Genomic DNA, 20,624 nt, shown 5'->3' on the forward strand with positions numbered 1-20,624 from the left:
TGGAATGTTAAGCTATTTTAGATTGAGACAATACTACATATAAAATTATATAACTTCATTAAAACACCGGCGAAACTAAAGTGGGCTGGTCTGAGCCTTGAAACTCCAGGGCTGAAAATTTGTCCCATTCCGGCCCTGACCATACCCAGAATGAACTTAATAAGATCACAGATATAGTGCGGAGGAAGACTAAAAATTTTGGAAATGTAAGCAAAACAAATACTTAATTTTAAAGTGTACACCTCTCCTCTTTAAGTTCTGTACCATTGCAGGTCATACCCCAATGGGAGAATGCCAAAAAAGGATGCTATGTATAAATATTTGTCATCTTCATTACTTTTGAAAATGGAAAAGTAAAGTCCTCATATCGATCATACTGACTAATGAATAAGGGCTGACCTGTTGTCCAGCCTGTGATTCTCCCATGATGAAGCGATCTCCTGGGCCATCAGCAGCTGCAGGACAAAGAATTACATAAATACAATCAACTCATTTGCTCCCCAAAACGTATAAATATACGTTTTATTTTAAATGTTTTAAGTGCCCCAAAGACATATCTATACGTTATTTACGCTAGAAGATACAGAGGGCTTTGATGCAGCCTCTGAACTGCAGAGAACAGGTGAAGCAATGGTAGTAATTACAAAAACGGCCAGCAGGTGGCAGCAGAGTATAAGAGATCAACCAGGGCCATGTTGCAAACAAGCTCATTTACCCACAGTTCTAAACAGATTTGTGAATAATGATGAAACTTAGCTATATTCTAATGTGAATTGCTGCCAAACGGAAACGGATACAAATGTACTTTTTTTCCCTGATGAAAGAATATACTCTAGTCTTTCTTTTGATAGGTTCCATGTTTTTATAGCAATAGAACGCAATATTCTGTGGGCCTTGCAAAATCAGTCAAAATCCAGTAAAACAGCAGGGAGCGAAGGGGGTTGCTTCAGTGAAAACGGCTGGGAGACAATGAGTTAACTGAAAACTAGAGCATCTCTCCTGAATGGTGATTTAAGATTGATTTCAATGCCGAATATACTGTGAAAAATCTCAACCTCATCAAAAATCTCATTTAATGCAAAAACCATCAGATTGAACCAAACTGCCTACCTCTTACAGCATAGCCATCTTTAACTGAGGCGGGAAATGGAGGAAGGTTGTCTTTGGCATAGATGTCCTGAGCAAGCACTCGACCCAATCCGTCTAGAAAGAATACCATTTCAACAACATTACAACCATCACAACAAGTACAGTTAGACATTAAAATGAACTTAACTGCGCACATAGTAGTCAAAATATAACCTCTTTATACGATGCAAAAACGGATCAGTGCACTCAGCACACAATCTATGCTGGAGACTGACCTCTGTAGTTAATGACTTCAATTCCCAGAATAGGAGTCATCTCTAAGACAGTGATGAAGGCTTTGTCCATTGATGTCAGTGGAAATGGGGACATTCGATGACGTCGTGCCACTTTGCTGATGTCTACCGCACTGTGGCCTGCACACACACACACACACAACAAACACACGCACACACAACGAAAGTTATAGTTTGCACAGTAATGCAGATTTTCAAGAGTGATGTGTAAATGACTTACTGGCCCTCAGGATGTTCTCATTACTGCCACAGCGAGACTGGACCTGGGGGTGGACAATGATTTTCCTGTTTTAGTTGTCGTTTCACTCGCATGGAACCAACTCAAACACTTTAGTTCTTTACAGTTCAACTTAATTGACTCCTCACAAAGGATTGGGAGTGGATGATTGAAAGTAAGAAATATTACGTAAAATTGCTTCAAAATCATGATGAGTTTGGTTACCTTTGGCACAGCCTTCATTCGACTTTGACTTGTAAAAACCAGAGCGACCTATCTATTATAACCTCTGCAGCACTGATAAGTTTAACTTGCTATTACACATATGAACAAAATTGATGAAAGAAAAAAAATGTAGAAAAATGTTTTATTTTAAAAGTTTTAAGTGTTCCAAAGACGTATTTATGATTTGTTTTTTTGTTTTTTTATGCTAGCCCGTACAGAAGGCTTTGCTGCAGCCTCTGAACTGCAGAGAACGGTTGAAGCAATGGTAGTAATTACAAAAACAGCCAGCAGACTATAAGAGATCAGCCAGGGCCATGTTGCAAACAAGTTGATTTACCCGCACTTCTAAACAGATTTGTGAATAATGATGAAACTTAGCTGTATTCTAATGCTAATTGCTGCAAAACTGAAATAGATAAAAATATTATAATAAATATAAAAGTTCCATGTTTTTATAGCAATAGAACACAATATTCTGTGGGCCTTGCAAAATCAGTCAAAATCCAGTAAAACAGCTGTGAGCGAAGGGGGTTGCTTCAGTGAAAATGGCTGGCAAGTTATAAAACTGGCCTGGACAAAAACGATGGAATTCTTAACATTTTATTGCACAACCTTTTGAAACAATCACTGCAATCAAAATTACTTTTGTAACTATCAAAACTGTCAATGAGATTTAAGCACTGCTCTGGAGGTATTTTGTTCCACTCTTCATGAGCAAACTGCTTCAGTTGCCTCAGGTCTGAACTTTGAAGGGTGCATTCTTTCTCCAGACAGGCATGTTTCAGCTCCTTCCACAGATGTTCAATAGGATTTTAGATAAGGGCTCATGAAAGTGCCACTTCAGAATAGTCCAGTCCTTCTCAAATAGTGGGGCGGGCCCCTTTTTCTTTCTTTCTTTTTGCCATACGAGAATAAAGTGTAATTGTGCATCCTCTACAGTAGGTAGCAGTGGTGCTCTTAATTTTTGTTTGAATAGCAGCCAAATTTATGTAGGCTACATCAAATGGATGTTGTCAGTCTAAAACACAATGTTAATGAAGTTATTATTTGTTGTAAGTTGATTTTATTTTTTGTTTTCCTTCATGTTAGCAAAGATAAAATGATGTGCAGAGGTGTAACAATTTTATAGATCAATGAGACTATTTATAGTTGTCGCGGAGAGCTGGGGGTGGGGCGAAATGTTTTCATCTTCCTAAGAGGAAGCAACAGAGAATAAGCACTCAAATAGTTCTTTGTCAATGTTGGTAATGACGTACTGAAAGAAATTCCTGAGCCAAGAAATAAATATGAAGTAGATAAATAACTCATACACTATGTTTCTTAGTGCAGTAAATAATACTGAAGCTTTAAATGTTGTAAAAACCCTAAAAAAAAAAAGCCCACTGATTGCTTTAATATCGACATGACATTAGTCAAAAGCATCATCGAAAATATTGTACAACCATTCACATATATCTGTAATTTATCATTTAAAGCTGGTATCTTTCCATCAAAAATGAAAACCGTTAAAGTCATTCCTAGTTATAAAAATGGAGATAGACATTTATTCATTACCTATAGAGCAATATCACTTTTGCCATCGGTCTCAAAAATTTTAGAGAAACTTTTTTCACATAGACTGGACACTTTCATCAAGAAACACAAGCTCTTAAGTGAAAATCAATATGGATTTAGAGAAAAACTATCACCCTTGATGGCAGTAATTTACTATTGGGATTTTTATAGATTTAAAAAAAAGCATTTGATACTATAGATCAGGGGTGGGCACACTCGGTCCTCGAGGGCCGGAGTCCTGCAGGTTTTGGTTGTCTCCTTTCTCCAACACAGCTGATATATGATCAGCTCATTAGCAAGCCTTATATAAGCTTGGTAATGATCCTGTTGATTGGAATCAGCTGCGTTGCAGCAGGGAAACCTCCAAAACCTGCAGGACGCCGGCCCTTCAGGACAGAGTTTGCCCACCACTGTTAAAGATCATAGTAAATAATTGAATAAATTAGAGATACGGCATAAGAGGCTTAGCATATAAATGGATTAAAAGTTACCTAGATAACAGATATCAGTATATGTAGTTCAACAACATACTGCACATTCAAAACAATTGATGATCTCTCATGGCTTTTCCCAAGGGTCAATGCTTGGCCCCAAGTTATTTATATTATATATAAACGATATCTGCTACTTACAAGTGTTTTGTTTGCTGATGACACAACTCTTTATTGTTCTGGAGAAAATCTGAAACAGCTTCTGATTACGGTGGAAAATAAATTAAAAGTATTAAAAAATTGGTTTGACACCAACAAATTATCTCTAAATTTAAACAAATCCAAGTTTATAGTTTTTGCACGAGACAGGTCAAGCACTAAGTCACAATTAGAGTAGATTCTAATGAAATAGAAAGAGTGTATGAAAAAAAATTCTTGGTGTAGTTATTGATGAAAGATTAAGATGGAAGTCCCACATAGACAATGTTAAAAGGAAAGTGTCCAAAATTATAGGGATCCTTTATAAAACAAAGGAAGTTTTGAATAAGAAGTCTTTATATACATTATATTGCTCATTATTATTATTACCATATCTAACCAATTGTGTGGAAATATGGGGAAACGCTTACAAAACAAATACTTACCCTCTTTTTAAACACACAACAACCTACTTTGCCACAATATTCAGAAGCTGTTTGAAATCAGAGACAGTGACTATGATTTGAGGGGTATAAGTGTCTATTAGTATAGTGTGCAATTAAAAATGTATGTATAAGACTTTGTGCTGATTTATATATCTGTAAAAATGTTTGCTTATCAACTAAATGTGCAATACTGTTGGCATATCTATGCACGTATAAGTGCAGCTGTTTATGTGTAAGTTTGTGTTTGTTTTTTCTTTTGTAAGGGGGTAGGACTCGATAAATTTAAAAAAAAAAAATTCTTTTAATTCTTCCTACTTCCTTTTGAACATGTAAGCTGTGCTTAATGATGATTGTGTATGTAAAAAAAACATTTTCTTTTAAATCTTTTTTATTTTAATTGCAGTATTGCTGTTGCTGGTTTATATGTTCAACAAATAAACAATAGTCCAATGTTTTGCTCTTAGCCATTCTTGGGTGTTCTTAGATGTGTGTTTTGAGGAATTATCCAGCCCACTACTTTAGCACTGAGGCCAAGCTTTGTGACATTGTGCAGCACATTTCTCTTTACAATACCTGAAAGTCTTGAGATGACGTATTATGCATTGATTCAAGACACGCTGGGCCAGATGAAGCAAAGCAGCCCCAGTACATAACAGAGCCTCCTTCGTGTTTCACAGTACGGACAGCGTTCTTTTCTTGGTATGCCTCATTTTTGTGTTTGTGTACATAGGGCTGATGTGCCTTGTTAAAAAGTTCCCATTTGACATTTTCCCAGAAGCTTGTCAACATGCAGTTTGTCAATTCTACATTTTAAATTATTTATTTCCACTAGTGGTGTCCTCTTTGGGCTTCTTCCATGAAGTCCACTTTGCTCAAACATCGACGGATGGTGCGATCTGACACAGATGTACTTTGTTGTCCTTGGAGTTCAACTTTAATTTCGTTGGAGGGTGGTTCTGGCCTCTTTTGGTACAATTTGTAATAGCCGTCTGTCCAAGTTGTCATAAATTTCCCTCCTGCGGCCACATCCAGGGAGGTTAACTACAGTTCTATGTGCAACTGCAGTCACCGAAACATCAAATTGATGGTCATGTAGGCCTTACCTTGAACGTGCTTGTCAAAAATTTTCTTTCTACACTCCTGAGACAATTCTCCCCTTCGCTTCTTCTGGTCATGTTCCGTGTTTGCACAATATGTCACCAAACAGCATAGTTGACGATTTGTTAACCTTTAAATGGGCCAAGTGACTGCTTACAAGTTCGAAGACACCTGTGATACTAATTAGAGGACATACCTTGGTTGAACATTGATCAAAAATATGGTCAAAACATTTTCAAACTTTGATAGTGGTACCATCTTTTTTTCCCAGGCCGGTTTCACAAGTTTATTTTTTTTAAATAATCCTGCTGAACCACAATTCAAAAGCAATTTCTGATTTTCACTGGTTCATTTAATTATTTATCTTTTTTTTTCTTTCATTGTTGTTATTTTTCATTCATTAATACGGGAGTACCAACAATTTTGTCTATGTTTCAGACCTTGATGGAATACAGTAATGTGTTTCATGAGCATCATTATCAGCATGTCCCTCATCAAAAATTCAGTCAAGAATCTTTAGAAAAAACACAAATGTGTGCTGGCTCAAACAGTAGGGACATGCTTTCTACCAGTGAGAGAAGTTCTGAAACAGCAACTTGCAAATGTGACCTTTGGAACAATTCCAGCATGAAGTTTTTGCATGTTTTTCCCGGTTTAGAATGTGCATTATTTGTCTTTGTAAAGCACATCTTAGCATATTTGTATTATGCTTGCTTGGAAAGACATTGACAAACTTTGAGAGATGGGGCAGACACGGCAAGATATGAGCAAAAATGCAGGAACGGTTTCTTTTTACATGGTTGGAAAAAAAAGCTGCTTTTTGCCACTTGCAAAGAAGATCTTGTTTTGGGCTTTAGTTTTCTAGTGTCTCCATTCATATTTTAACATGACTGTATGTGTGTACCTTAGGTGTTGGGCATGATGCAGTGGAAAGGCGGGAAGTTGCCTGTGTAGCCCGTGGTGACTCAGAAGGGGTGGAGCTCAAAGAGGCAGAATCTCGAGGAAGCACCTGAACACCTCGAGAAATGATCGAGTCCGGAATCTACAGGTTAAGAGAGCATAGACATTGAGTTTATCCATGCCTCCCTTAAAATCTTTGACCTTGCTGCACAGTAACATATTCTTGAAACATTAAAAAGAAAACTATGCATCAAAGATTTGGTCTATAGTTAACAGAGACATCAACAACACTAAGTAAAATGTAAATGAGTTTAATATACTGAATGATAGATAATTAAAAAAAAAAAAAAAAAAAAGATGGTTAAGAGAATTAGAGTATATTGTAACAAAATAAACATATTACATCATTCCTTCAATTAATTTAAATGTTGTCATGTTAACTTGTGAAGGAGATTAAACTGATTTCCAAAGCAATGACACCTATTATATTACAGAAATAGTTACATCACAGTTTAACATGCCTGACATAGCATACATCTAATTTTTTGAAAATAATGTAAGACGCAAATGACTCATTTCACATGAATTAGTTTTACAGTCCCCAAGGAAAGCCAGTCTCGTTTTGTTTAGAAGTATCCTAGTAGTAGTAAAACGATCCTCTTATAATGAGGTACAAACAAGGTAATAACTGTGAAAACGCATAATTAAAAAAAAAAAAAGCATTAAAAACATAAACATTGTATCATCCTGTAGTTCCAATTTTGTTGTTATATATGGTGTTTTAAGTTACATTTGGAAGTACTGTATTTGGATTTTGACAGTGGTTTTATGATTTTGCCATTACATAGCACCATATTAGATTTTACATCAAATAATCAAGGCGTGAATTGAGTGTAGACATTCAGCTTTAATTTTAAAAGTTGCACAAAAATATGGCATGTATCCATCCATCTTCTTCCGTTAATTCGAGGTCAGGCTGTGGGGGCAGCAGCTAAAGCAGGGAAGTCCCTCTCCCTAGCCACTATATCCACCTCTCTCGGGAGAACCCTGAGACGTTCCTAGGCAGGCTGCGAGACATGGTCTTTCCAGTGTGTCCGGAGTCGTCCCCGGGGCCTCCTCCCAGTGGGACGTGTCTGGAAACCCTCACCAGCAAGGCGCCCAGGAAGCATCCTAACCAAATGCCCGAGCCACCTCATGTGGCTCCTCTCAAAGCGGAAAAGTAGCAGCTCGACTATGAGCACCACCCGGATAACCAACCTTTCACACTAGCTTCTACTGAGAGCCCAGAAAATTAATTTTGGCTGATTGCTGGCGGGTTCTTATTCTTTCGTTTAAGACCAAGCTCATGGCCATAAGTGAAGGTTGGAACGAAGATCGACCGGCTCAGCCCATCAGCACAACTGACTGAATTCCCTTTTGTAGTAACTTAGTGATATGACATTCCTTGGTGAAGACAAAAAAAAACCCTTCACAACATCAATAAAGAATACTGTGAAGTAGTAAAGTATGCATATCAATGACAGAATTTAAAATAAAGTACCTGCTAAATGTAAATAAATAAGCTTTACAAAGGCACAAACAGTGGTAATATTCAAGAAAAGTAAAGCCAAATTATTATTATTTTTACATTATTGAAGTGATGAAACCAAGGTCTACTTGCATGGTAATATTGGTGAAAGTGTGGAGAAGGAAAGGAACAACTTGTCGTGATGCAAAGCATACCACCACGGCTTACTGCTATTTATTGATGATAGGACTGCTGACCTATGTAACAAGCGGAATGCTGAACTGTGGCTATACTAACACTCACACAGTCAAAATAACGCTACAAAAGATGACAGGACTAAGAATTACTTTGCAGCTGGTTAAGGAACCACAGAGTACAAAAGTCTTGGCCTGTCAGTGCAACCTAAAAGAGTGAACTTTTCACTAACTGGAGATAAAATGTAAGTAGGGTGAGAAAAAAGCTTAATACCCAAAATATTGTGGCAATATGGGTTTGATATTTTCAGAGGTTGAAGTTCACTTGAGTAGAGATGTGCATATGAATTTTGGTGATGATTCATAGCATTTTTGTGTCATTAAGAGACATTTAGCTTTTGTATATTTACAGTTGTGCTCATAAATTTACATACCTCTCGAGGGTATCTACACTTTCAAGCACAACAGCAATTATAATTGCGTCAAAATGCTATTGACACCCTGAAAATGAAAATTCCCAAACGTCAAACTCAAGCTCAAAGACTACACTCAAACCATTGTTACGACTGAGGTCGTGAGGTCTGTGCAGGTGATACCATTTGTGTCCTGTACCCTTAGATGGGGCAAAACATCACACTTGGATTGTTATATTTCAAATCATAGAGGTGTGTAAAGACAAGATAGCAAAAATAATAAACATGTCAACACTTCTGGAAATGTATCGATCAGATAAAATAATAATAATAAAAAAAAAAAGTTGTAGCTGCAATGCCAATCTTAAGCCCTCTCTGGTTGCTAATAATTTGATGTAAAACATGCAAAAACTGTTAGTGTCTACAGCAAGTTGAGATGTCTTAAGCACTTGAGTAATTTCATCAGACTGACATAGCACCTCCAGAATCACAGAAGAGATTATACAACTAAATGCCTGGGATGGTCATAATCTAGTCACTTGTGAACTGACTAACATACAGTATACAGTACAAACCCCAAGGAAACTTGCATACAGTACTTTTCTGAGAAAGGGGAATATATATTTTGATTACCGATATGTAAAATAAAACCTGCTCAGGATGTACTGCATATAGTGGTCCCTTGCTACTTTGTGGTTCACTTATTGCGGATTCAATTTATTGCGGATTTTCATTTGGGTCCTGGACATAAATTAATCGCCACATACACTGTCGCGCCATTGCAAACGAAAGTGCATTGAATTATAACATTTTGATGAAAATAAGCATTAGTATTCACATTCATATGTATAAAGTATAATAAAATGAAACATAGAGCATTCCTGCCTGATAATTCAATATGGATGGCAGTGGATAGCATTTCCATACTGCTCGGTGAAGGCGGACATGGATCGTCACGAATGCTCGCAAACAGGAAGTACGTCGGCGGAAACCGGAAATGCGTCATCAAAAACCGGATGTTGGTTTAGCGATTAAACTGTTCCTTAAAGCAACACAAAGGACTTTTCAGTTTTTGTTGATTATGGCGGCACCATATGGACGAAAGCAGTAGTGTTTTGCCTTGAACGAAGACCATATTTCTCTTGAGGATCAGCGCATAGTGTTGTGAAATCCTCATCTCCCGGTAGCCTGAAGTTTGGTTTGAAATACATTTCTGTTTGCAGTGGCTGTGTGAAAAATGTATAGCAATGAGGTAAATTATCTATTTTCTATCTTTGGTAACGTTTCTCAAGTATGTTAACAAAAGACATTGGTTGGTGATCTAAGCTTACCTTCTTTATTGCAAACACAAACGGCCGCGCTCACCCTCGCTCCCTTACCGCGATGCATTCACAATCACTCGTGAACAAGAAAGCACAAAACACAGCCAAGTTCGTTACAGTACTTTTGAGTGTTGCGTGGCTGGTCAGGTCAATGTGGCGAACTATCAAGCTGATGGCTATTTATTGCCACCACACAAATTGACATTAGCATAATCACTTTGATTTGAGCATGGAAAGCTACATACTAGTCCGGAAAGAAAAGAGCCGAGCCTCACAAAGGTAGCGTTGGTTGGAACAGTCTTTGGCCTCACGCCAGCGAATGGAAGCTGGGCCAATATTAATCCTGTACTGTACTTTTATCCACGTAAGCTCCCTTTTTATTTATTTATTGTCTCAACTCAACTTCCGTCTTTAGAACGAATAGGGCAAGCGGGACGTGACATATGCCGTAAAGCAGTCTGCACATTTAGTTTTTTTTGTGTGGCGGTGTTCCTACCACCAACCTGAAAATTGCTTAGTGCAAGTAAAAATGATACAGACCAACTCAGGCCATGACAAAGGTTCCATTAATCTAGCTGTAAATCGAATAATGAAAATATTAATTGAAAGTGTAAAAGATCATAAGCGGGGCTTTAAACATAAATACAATTATTAATTATCCATCCAAACAATTAGTAAACCTTTTTTAATGACAAAGAAAGATTTTAAATCTTATTATTTAAAGCCATGAACTCATTCATATAGAAACAGCCTTAAAGGCAACACAACTGGCGTACTGTATAGTACAGCTTTATTCAAATATTTTTTATTAAATTTGTTTGGACTGAGAGGTGGGTTCATTATGGCTCAGTAGATGTGTAACTTGCCTTTAAAAGCAAACAAAAAATATCTATTTTTTACATTTTTATTTTTTATTTTAACGACCTCTACTTCGCAGAAATTCAACTATTGTGGGTGGGCGTGGACCAGGGGCGTGCAGTGACTTTTGGAGGGGCAGGTGCTCAAAGCAAATAGGGGGCACATGATAAAGTACCTGCACTATCCACCTACTAGAATAGGGATGGGGGAGTACCGATACCAGGTATCGGGCCAATACCAGAAACATTTCATGGTATCGGTACTCGCGACGGGTATTGATACTGGTATCGGCCCCCGCTCTTGTGGCCGTTTTTTAGTCAGGAACTAAAGGCTGAAATGGTTATTTTGCATTTATTGACCGCCACAGGTACCTCAAGTATGATAAATCCGAGGGCTTTTTCTTGCCTCAAGTACTCGTTTATTTAAGGCTTTTTAGCGTAGTGGACACAAGGGCTACTTTTAATTTAACCACTTACGCCACCAACGCAAGGGGAGGAAGAAGAAGCGGATGCTAGTTATTTGATTCAAGCAGCGGGAACAAAGGAATTAAAGACAAAAAAAAGGGGCACATGATAACGTGCCTGCACTATCCACTAGGGGTAAAAAAAATCGATTCAACAATATATCGCGATATTACAGCGCGCAAATCTCGAATCGAATTGGCCAAATAGATTTTTCAACATCACTTTTTGACGGAAATATTCAACAAATGTCTTACTTTGGGTTAGGGTTAACACTTTAAGCATGGAAGAATGTTATATAAATGGAACATTAGCCTTAATAATTTTTTTCAGTGCAAGTTTCAGATGAATACATTTTCATACAAATCTTACATTGTACATGTACAAGTTTACTGATTTGTAAAAATAGTAATAATCAATTTATAGATTTGCATCGGGATTAATCTAAATTGTTAGAGGGTGTCTATGTAGATATGTGTGTGCGTACGTGTGTGTGTGTGTATGTGTAGGGGCTATCGATTGTAAAATTCTTCATTGAAATAATGGCTAAACAATAAATCACACATAATAAACTGCTGTTTGTCTGCAATGCCAATAAAAGCGTTTTTACATTTATGCATGAAGAATCATTTATTAACAACAAATTCACATAAATAAAAATGATTCTGTAAAATGTACATGAAATTTAAATTTTAAATGACACAATTAGGATTTTCCAATTGTGTAAATAGCATAAAAAATGTCTTACTTTACATTTAGCTTGATTCAGGTACGAGAAAATGCCTTTTATTATTATTTTGCAGGTGTAGAGGTTAATATTTTATTATTGGGACTGTACCCATAAATTACTGTAACTGCCACATCTTAACACGCTACATTGTTTGTTTGTTTTATAAAACACTGATTGTTGTTTTTTCTTCTTTTTTGTTGTTCGTTCTTTATTGTCCCCCTAATTTCTGAACACACTGCTACCTGTTTCTTATTAGGACCTTACTCTGACCGCAAACCCCCTAAAACGAGCTGTTAGTTAAAATAAAAACAAAGATCATGTAGCAATTTCCACATATATTTTAAAGTATATGTCAATTCAGCTATCATTGAGTACATGCTACAAGTTGGAGTCTTCAAGAAGATTTTATAAAAAAATTTTAGCGAGAGTTACAAATTCTGACATATTCTGTGTATCTTAAACGATCAGTAGTTGAAGCAGAATCTCCATGCCCCATCCCAATGGAAGAAGAACGTGAGTTTTACCGGAGATTTTTTTGCCGAGGCGAAAGTGGATGGGAAGGATTGTAGTATTTATGAAATGCCCTCAGAACCAACTGCGCCCAAATGTCAGACTTCATCGTAGTTGCGAGGCTGATTTCAACTTGTGTCACTACATTTCAAGTGAAGCTAGGCTAGCACACAGCATGCTCTGTGACCATGTCAACAAGATTTATCAAATAAAGGCATTAGTTTTGCTTTAGTTTTCTGCATTCTATCACCTTGGCTTTTGTTTACTGTGAGTGAGACTACATAAATACAAACGGAGCGACCAACTTACAAGTGTAGTGGCGCGCGACCTGGCAAAATGGGGCACGTCTCCTAGCATGACGTCATCCAAGGAAAACGTAATAATAATAATAATTTGTTTTATGTAAATGATGTTGTTGAATTTTTGCTTTAAAAGGCAACAAAACTACTTTCACAAACTATTTTTTATTAAAAAATAAATAAATAAATGAACAAACGGGCACTTTGGGCATTAGTGCCAAAAGGGCATGTGCCCCGGCACCCTTAGCCCGGCACCCTTAGCCCAGCACCCTTTGCCCCAGCCCCCCGCCCCCACTTCCGTGTGCACGTGCCTGGCGTGGACCGTATCACCCACTAAAAGTGAGGGAACACTGTATTCATAGTTCATTCTTCCCTTAGATATACTGAGGTTTGTGCTACCATAACAGTCTTTCCTTGCGGATCTCATGTGATGTAGTAATTCACCTTCACCCTGACCAGTTCATACAGTCGAAGCATTGTCAGACTTTCCTCAATCCTCATGAACCCAGACCAAAGGATTCTCTGTGGTTGCTGGTATTTCCTCCAAAAGAGCTTACAATGGTCTCTTGATTTTCAAAGTACAAACAAACAACTTATTTTTTTTGTTCGATGCGGAACTAAGTGAGGTTGGTAGGATAATTACATAACACACAATACCTGCTGTTAACACACATAACAAGAGGACACCAAACACTTGCCTGGCAAATGCTAATTAACTGCCACACATGACTGGAACTATTGTTTAAAATGTTATCTGTGAAAAGGAATGTAAACACTAAGGATGCATGGAGCCTTGGGTTCTAACCATTGAAATTGAAAGTTGACCTATAAGTAAATAAGCATGCGCTCAGGAACATTTTTAGGAATATTTTGGAATGTTTAATTGAAGTTTCCTTTTTAAATTCAATTAAATTTTCAAAGCAATATAACATTCCACTAAAAATTAGAATTTAAGAAGGTATTTACTATTTATTGTGAACAGATATGTATCCTTCCAGCCACTGGTTGGTTCTACTTAAAAGAAATTACTAACTACTGCTTTGTGTGTAGTGTAGCATTCTACAAACATCAACAATGTATGTCTATTAAAGTATGAATTGGCAGGTTCTGACAGACATACATGATGAGCTGATCAATGACAGAAGAGGGAGTGGAGGGTGCCTCACCTGCTGGTCATGGGTACAGGAGCAGGTGAAATGAGTGGGAGGGGCAGGCGTGTTGCTGGGCAGATAGGGGCCTCCCTTAGCCATGACCACAGCATGGCTGGTCTGATGGACACGAAAATGCATGCATGGGTCACACACAGACACATGTTGGCAGAAGTGAACAGGTGAATGACATGATGTGGGCATATTTTCAAACCATGCACATTTTACATGAATGAATCAGGGGTATAAAACATTCATCCATATCAGGTACATTGGACACCAGAGAACTTCAACAGTTCAGCAGTCAAACAACTTGCAATTTATAGGAAAAGGAAAATGTGATCCGAATGGGGGGAGACAACAGAACCCAAAGAAAAACAGGAAGAGATGAAGTACAGTGAAGGACAAGGCAGCTTAGCATCAGCTGATGGCCATCCGCACACTCCATATGCTTGTGTGTGTGTGTTTTTCTAAATTTCTCTAGTGTTTTTGTCTGTATGTTCTTTTATTAGCGAACATTAGCCAAAGAAGAACTGGGGAAACTAGGAGGGGCTTAACACTAAATGACATTTGTTATGTGTTAAATGTGTGGAGTTTGCCAAGTGTCCATATAAACAATGTGTAAAAGCTACAATTTGAAGCAGCAAAATGGAATGCACCATGTGGCAGCAATCAGTACAGATGACTGTTGATTAAGTCAAAATTACAGTACTTTGCTGTCTAAACAAACTGAGATATACAATAAGTTATCATGACAGACAGACAGTGGCACTCTTCTCTTTTATAATAAAGATTCAGATGAGTGGAGTAGTATAGTTATAATATATGGAGGACAAACTAATTTGCATATAGAGTACAGTACTGCGCCAATCTCTCAGGCCACAACAAGCTTTGTTGTTTCAATTATCTTTTCCCATAATCGTTTTGACATAGAACAACTGTAAACTTACAGACTAGATACAGTGATGACATTAATTATGGCTCCATTCCGTACAGATAAGAGATGCAGTTTCTTTCCTTGAAACCATAGACTACGGTATATAATCCGTTTTGTTTTGTTTTTTGTACAGGAGGTCCTCAGTTTTTAGACTAGTTGTTTCCGAGGTTAAAACGACATCATCAAGCAGCACAAGAAGGCGCACACGTTTGCCGCAGTACATACAGATTATCATTTGATTTTTTTTATATTCATGGCCAAATAGTGTTTGTCATACAAACATGTACTGTAATGATGACTTTCCTTCTACACTAGCAAAGGCCATGATAGGCTGGTTCCACAGAAACGTAACTCAGTTGTAAATCAAGGACCCCCTCTCTTCTCAAGATTCACATTTTCAACCATTTACAGCGTAAATAGGACACAAAAATGGTGACATACCTGGTAAAATATGCTGTATAAGCTATTAACACAAAAGACCCACAAATCCAACGGATGTCATTTCCTCAAATTGTCTCAATAGCCTTGTTATTTACTGTATGCTCCAATTACCTACAATGATTCGAAAAGTTTCACTGATCAAGTTTGCAACAGCAATTAATTCCTGCCAGTCTGTCAGTGTTACCTTTGCAGCAATAGCAGCTGCGGTGATGTGGGAGGAGCCATGCTGGTGATGGTGATGGTGGTGGTGCGCATGTCGACCTCTCCGCCTGTCTTCCTCCTCATCGTCCTCCTCCTCGCACTGGGTGCCGCGCTCCATAGTGTGTGAGTAATCATGCGCGTTGGTGTGTGCGTTGGACAGTGGAGAAGGCAGCTGCTCTAGTGCGGCATGTACGGCTTTAACCCTGACTGTGGCCTCTCGCAGCAGGTCGATGGCATGGGGTAGAGCAGGAAGGATGAATTGAAAACACTCCTGGAAAAACAGCAGAATGCATACAAAGAAAAGGATGACCTGAAGTTAGATACAGTCATTTCTGGACTACAAGCCACTACTTTTTTTTGTTTCCTATGGGTCTGTCTAGTCTTGACCGATATGTCTGAGCCCAGAACTTCAGTTCAGGAGTTAACATATTCTGATGTGCTTTGAGCACATGACAGCTGAGCTGAATGGGATTCATAACTCTGGCAACAAACAGACATCCATGTGACAATTTCATGACGCTGCTGGTTCTTCCCCAGCCCTTCTACTGCCTTGTACACCTGTCAAATACTTGTAAGAAAAGAGTAAATGATACCACCCACAACACAATCTGTGCTGCAGCATACATTTTGAAAAGATAAACTATATAGGCAAACGTATACAGACATTTGATGAGTACACTGCAACAACTAAAATCTTAAGTAAGATATAATTTCTTAAATTTAACCTAATTTTTGCTTACTTTTATTTGACAAGTTATTTTTACTTAAAATTAAATTGTCAGGCAAGATCATTTTGCTTATTTTAAGATACTTATTACTTAATTACCTTATTTGATCAAGCAGTCTTGGCATTGAGTGTTAACCGACAGTTTTAAGTATTGTGAGGATTAAAACAAGCATTTCCCACATTTTAAGATGATAACTAACCAACGTCAAAGGCACTGAACAGGGGTTTAATGGGTTTTCTTATTTTAAGATTTTGCATAATCTAATCGTAATAAGATAAATGGAAAAAAAACAAGTATGAAAACAGACGTGTGGTTAATTTAATTTACTAAGGTCATTTTTTCCTTCTTTCAGTACCAGCTCAGTGGTCTAGTGGTAGAGTGCCTACCCTCAGACATGTAGATTGTGGGTTAAATTCCTGGTTAGGTCATGAAAATGGGACATGTTACCTCCCTGCTTGACACTCAGGCTAAGTTATCCAAGTGTAAAAAAAAATACTCATGTATTTTAAGAAAATAGTTCTATTTATTACAGCTTGAAAAAAGTCAACATTACTTGTTTTTAGTCTAAAAGTACTATTTTCAAGATTGCAGTGGTTGATATCGGCCTAATATCATTTTTCAAAATCTTACAGGTAATTTTAAGTAAATTTAATTTAAATTTTCTTGTTCTGTTGGCAGATAATTTTGCTTATTTGAAGTAATAATTTTCAGATTTTACTATATGTTTTCCTTTTTGCAGTGTACCTCAACATCCTACCCACAACCCAAGTGAGGATAAGCTGTATAGAAAAATGATGAATGGATGGAATTAGAGGTTGACCTTTTGACTTTCCATTGCATCGACTTATTCCACTTATCCTATTCAATTTCACAGGTGAGCTGGAGTAAACTTTGGGCAAGAGGAAGGGGAAACCCTGGCCTGGACTGGCCGGCAGTCAATCACAGGGCACACACAGAGTAGACAAAGAACAATGACAATTCATACTCATATTTACACGATGGTCAATTTAGAGTCTTCAGTTAGAAGACTTTTTATTCATATTTTGCATAAGGTCCAAACTTAATTGGAAATGGGGTTTGTATATTTTGGGCTGAACAGGTCTTCTTAACTCCTTAACTCTGTTTTACTGGATTTTGACTGATTTTGCAAGTCCCACAGAATATTGTGTTATATTGCTATAAAAAGAATGATTAGAGTCTCTTCTTCCATCAGGAAAAAAAAGTATATTTGTTTGTTATTTCCGTTTTGCACCAATTAGCATTAGAACATAGCTAAGTTTCATCATTATTCACAAATCTGTTGAAAACACTGGGAAAAAGAGCTTGTTGCAACATGGCCCTGGCTGATCTCTAATACTCTGCTAACACCTGCTGGCCGTTTATTGTAATAACTACCATTGCTTTAAGCGGCCTCTTAAGGTCAAAAGCTGCATCAAAGCCTTCTTTATGCTCTAGCATAAAAGTACATAATAAAAAAAATGAATAAATGTGTTTTGGGGTTTAAATGAGTTAAAAACGTCGTATGTCATCTCTCATTCTCCCAAAGCTTGGGACACTACACCACATTTATTAAGGTTTCCTCCATCGTCCTCATGCAGCCAAAACAGCACTAAATCTTTCCATCAGCCCCTCTCCTATTGGAGGAAGTTGTCTGAAATCACGGTGATGCCACAAATTTGAGGTGCCTTGCCATTACGGCAGACTCTCCTCTTGCTACACCGTGCCGCCTAGCAACAATTCATTCCATAGTCCCCGCCCCTCATCCAATACACAATGAATGGGTTTGACAACAGTGGGCTGCACCGTACTAATTGCAGTGTGAAAAGGGCTTAAGAGAATTGACTTAGAGGTCAGCGGTTGTGAGCTAAATAACAGAGATTTGCACATGAGCTACTAGTATCTCTTATCCATTAAAATGCTTGCTGTTGTGTAACGTATGACAAAAAATAGTTGGGGGGGAAAAAAAGTCATCCCCTCCAACCATAACCAAAATTTTAAATTAGCGTAACCATTGTATTGACTTTTCATAACCAGTGTAATTGAATATACCCTTTAAGGATCAGTTTAATGTAGCAGAAAATCTGAGTGAACACAGCCATACAATATTACCTGAGAGCCCTTCTTGCTCCCTGGCAGGTTGATGATCAGAGTTTTACCACGGATACCGCACACCGGCCTGGAATCAAAATGATAAAACGAGCACACGTGAAAGAGTCTAGAGTCAAAGACATTTTTGTGAAAAGATGAGTAATGTGGCTGAGAAGAAGTGAGATCAAATCTTCACCTGGACAGCATGCCCAGCGGTGTAACGTTAAGGGATCCCATCAACATTGCCAGAGCCATGCCTGGAGCCTCTCTCTCAATCACTTCTCTGGTGGCCTACACGGATTGATAGTTGCCAATTGATTCAATTATATATTAAGATAATAGAACTTAAGGCAATGGACTGAGTTAGTCGTGGAATTTCAAAGGAAATCAGTCAAAGCCTGAATTAACTGAGACGTTAAATCAAAATACGTTTCTGAACATTAGTTCAACACTTTCAGTTTTTTCAGAGACAAAATGTGAGTACCTCTGGCGTAACATCTCGTGGTGCAAATCCTGTTCCTCCTGTAGTGAGAATAAGATTAAGCTCCAGGTCATCGCACCATTCCAAAAGAGTTTCCTATACAAAACACATTCGCAGAATTAACAACTGTAACAGACTAGTAACTTGATGAGAAGACACAAGAATGAATGTCAGCCATTGAGCGCTATAAAAATGAAGATAAAATATATGACCATTTTACTAAATTTCGAAGTATTTCTGGTTATAAAAGAAGTAACAAGAAAAATCTGATTTACTGTTTTTAAAACTCATTTGCTGCCTTTGACAAGTATACTTGTCAATTTAAAAAAAATTCTACGGGGCTAGATGGGGGAGATTATGCTCCACTGTAAACGTCAAACTTGGAAACAACTTTACTGATGCACAACCACCAGTAGATGACATCATTGTCCCATTTTATATGAAATAAACAGTTTGAGAGTCCATGGGAATAATGGCTGCATTTTGCGCAACCTACATTTTTCGACTGTTGATTATAAAAGAATGCGACAAGGCAGAAAGGAGAAAGTCTATTCTGTCATTTGGCAGATCCGGTTTAAATATAATTATTGAACATAATATCATGTAGGTATTGAAAATGTTGACATTTTCTAAAATGGCTGGCAGTCAATGAGTTTTAAACATTAAAGAAAGATTGGACCCAACAGAATGTGCTGGTCACTTTCAATTAGTGAATAAACATACTTATTTGGTCGTTACAATTTTTATTTTGTTGTACGATAATGTAACCACATTATACCCCATAATAACATCCATATCTAAGTCTCTCGAGAGATAGACGGACAGCCCTGCCCATTTCCTTGAAGGGCAAAATTAACATTTTAAAAATGAATGTGCTCCCCAAACTTATATATTTGTTTCAAAATATCCCTCTGCCACCGCCAATTGACTTATTTTCCAAGATGGAAACGATGTTCAGCATTTTTATACGGAAAAGTAGATGGTCCAGGCTCCACTTGTCTCTTCTGTATTTACCCTATGACAGGGGAGGTCTCCAATATCCCAACATGTTGTGGTACTACTGGGCTAATCAATTGAGAACTTTAATGTTTTATTACACAGAGAACAAAACACCGATGTGGAAGGACTCTTTGCTCTCTTACATCTATTCTGATGATCCTAAAAACCTTCAAAAATAATGTAATGTAATCCTATAGTGGAAAACATGATATTTGTATGGCTAATGGTCGGGAAATACTGTATATGAAAGAATACTGTTCTTTTTACCGCTTCAGAACTTTTTGGGGAAATAAGTATTTGCTCCAGGAAGAGCTGGTGCTGGCTTTAAAATCTGGGCTGATAAGGGTGCGGCACAGATAAGATCTATTTTTTGATAACCCAAATTAAAATCCTTTTTTATTTCAGGATCTTGTTTCTAAATTTGAAATTACTCAGTCAGAATTGCAATGTAAACATATCATTAGATAATGACAGTGTATATACAGACACTCCTGAAAAAAGAAACAGGTTTGATTCGAATACACCGGATACATGCACTAGGATGGGTGAGGATAAGGGTACATTGTTCCACTGCATAAGGGGTTATCCTACACTACAGGAATTCTGGAGTTACGTTTGAACAAAAAAAGGTGAAATAACTGAAAACAAGTTTTAGATTCTAGTTTCTTCAAAATAGCCACCCATTGCTCTGCTTACTGCTTTGCACACTCTTGGCATTTTCACCTCAAGCAAAACCATTTCAGGTGACTACTCTTAAAGCTCATTGAGGGAATGCCAAGAATGTGCCAAAAAAAAAAAATCACATGGGCAAAGAGTGACTATTTTGAAGAAACTAGAATATAAAACATGTTTTCAA

General features: G+C 37.6%; 1 protein-coding gene across 4 annotated transcripts in view; it reads right to left on the minus strand.

Annotated features, from left to right (window-relative positions):
- gphna (gephyrin a) overlaps nt 1–20,624 on the minus strand; it is a 45,968-nt gene that overhangs the window by 14,271 nt on the left and 11,073 nt on the right. For all 4 annotated transcript variants that reach the window (XM_077566548.1, XM_077566463.1, XM_077566632.1 and 1 more), the window contains exons 5-14: nt 18,773–18,865; nt 18,485–18,579; nt 18,310–18,376; nt 15,456–15,743; nt 13,912–14,013; nt 6,456–6,593; nt 1,603–1,645; nt 1,365–1,502; nt 1,111–1,203; nt 400–455 (exon numbers count right to left, since the gene is read on the minus strand). In XM_077566548.1, the coding sequence (XP_077422674.1) occupies nt 400–455; nt 1,111–1,203; nt 1,365–1,502; nt 1,603–1,645; nt 6,456–6,593; nt 13,912–14,013; nt 15,456–15,743; nt 18,310–18,376; nt 18,485–18,579; nt 18,773–18,865 (1,113 nt within the window). The remainder of the gene's footprint in view (nt 1–399; nt 456–1,110; nt 1,204–1,364; nt 1,503–1,602; nt 1,646–6,455; nt 6,594–13,911; nt 14,014–15,455; nt 15,744–18,309; nt 18,377–18,484; nt 18,580–18,772; nt 18,866–20,624) is intronic.

The sequence above is a fragment of the Vanacampus margaritifer genome, chromosome 1 (assembly GCF_051991255.1).
Source record: "Vanacampus margaritifer isolate UIUO_Vmar chromosome 1, RoL_Vmar_1.0, whole genome shotgun sequence".
Taxonomy (NCBI): Eukaryota; Metazoa; Chordata; class Actinopteri; order Syngnathiformes; family Syngnathidae; genus Vanacampus; species Vanacampus margaritifer.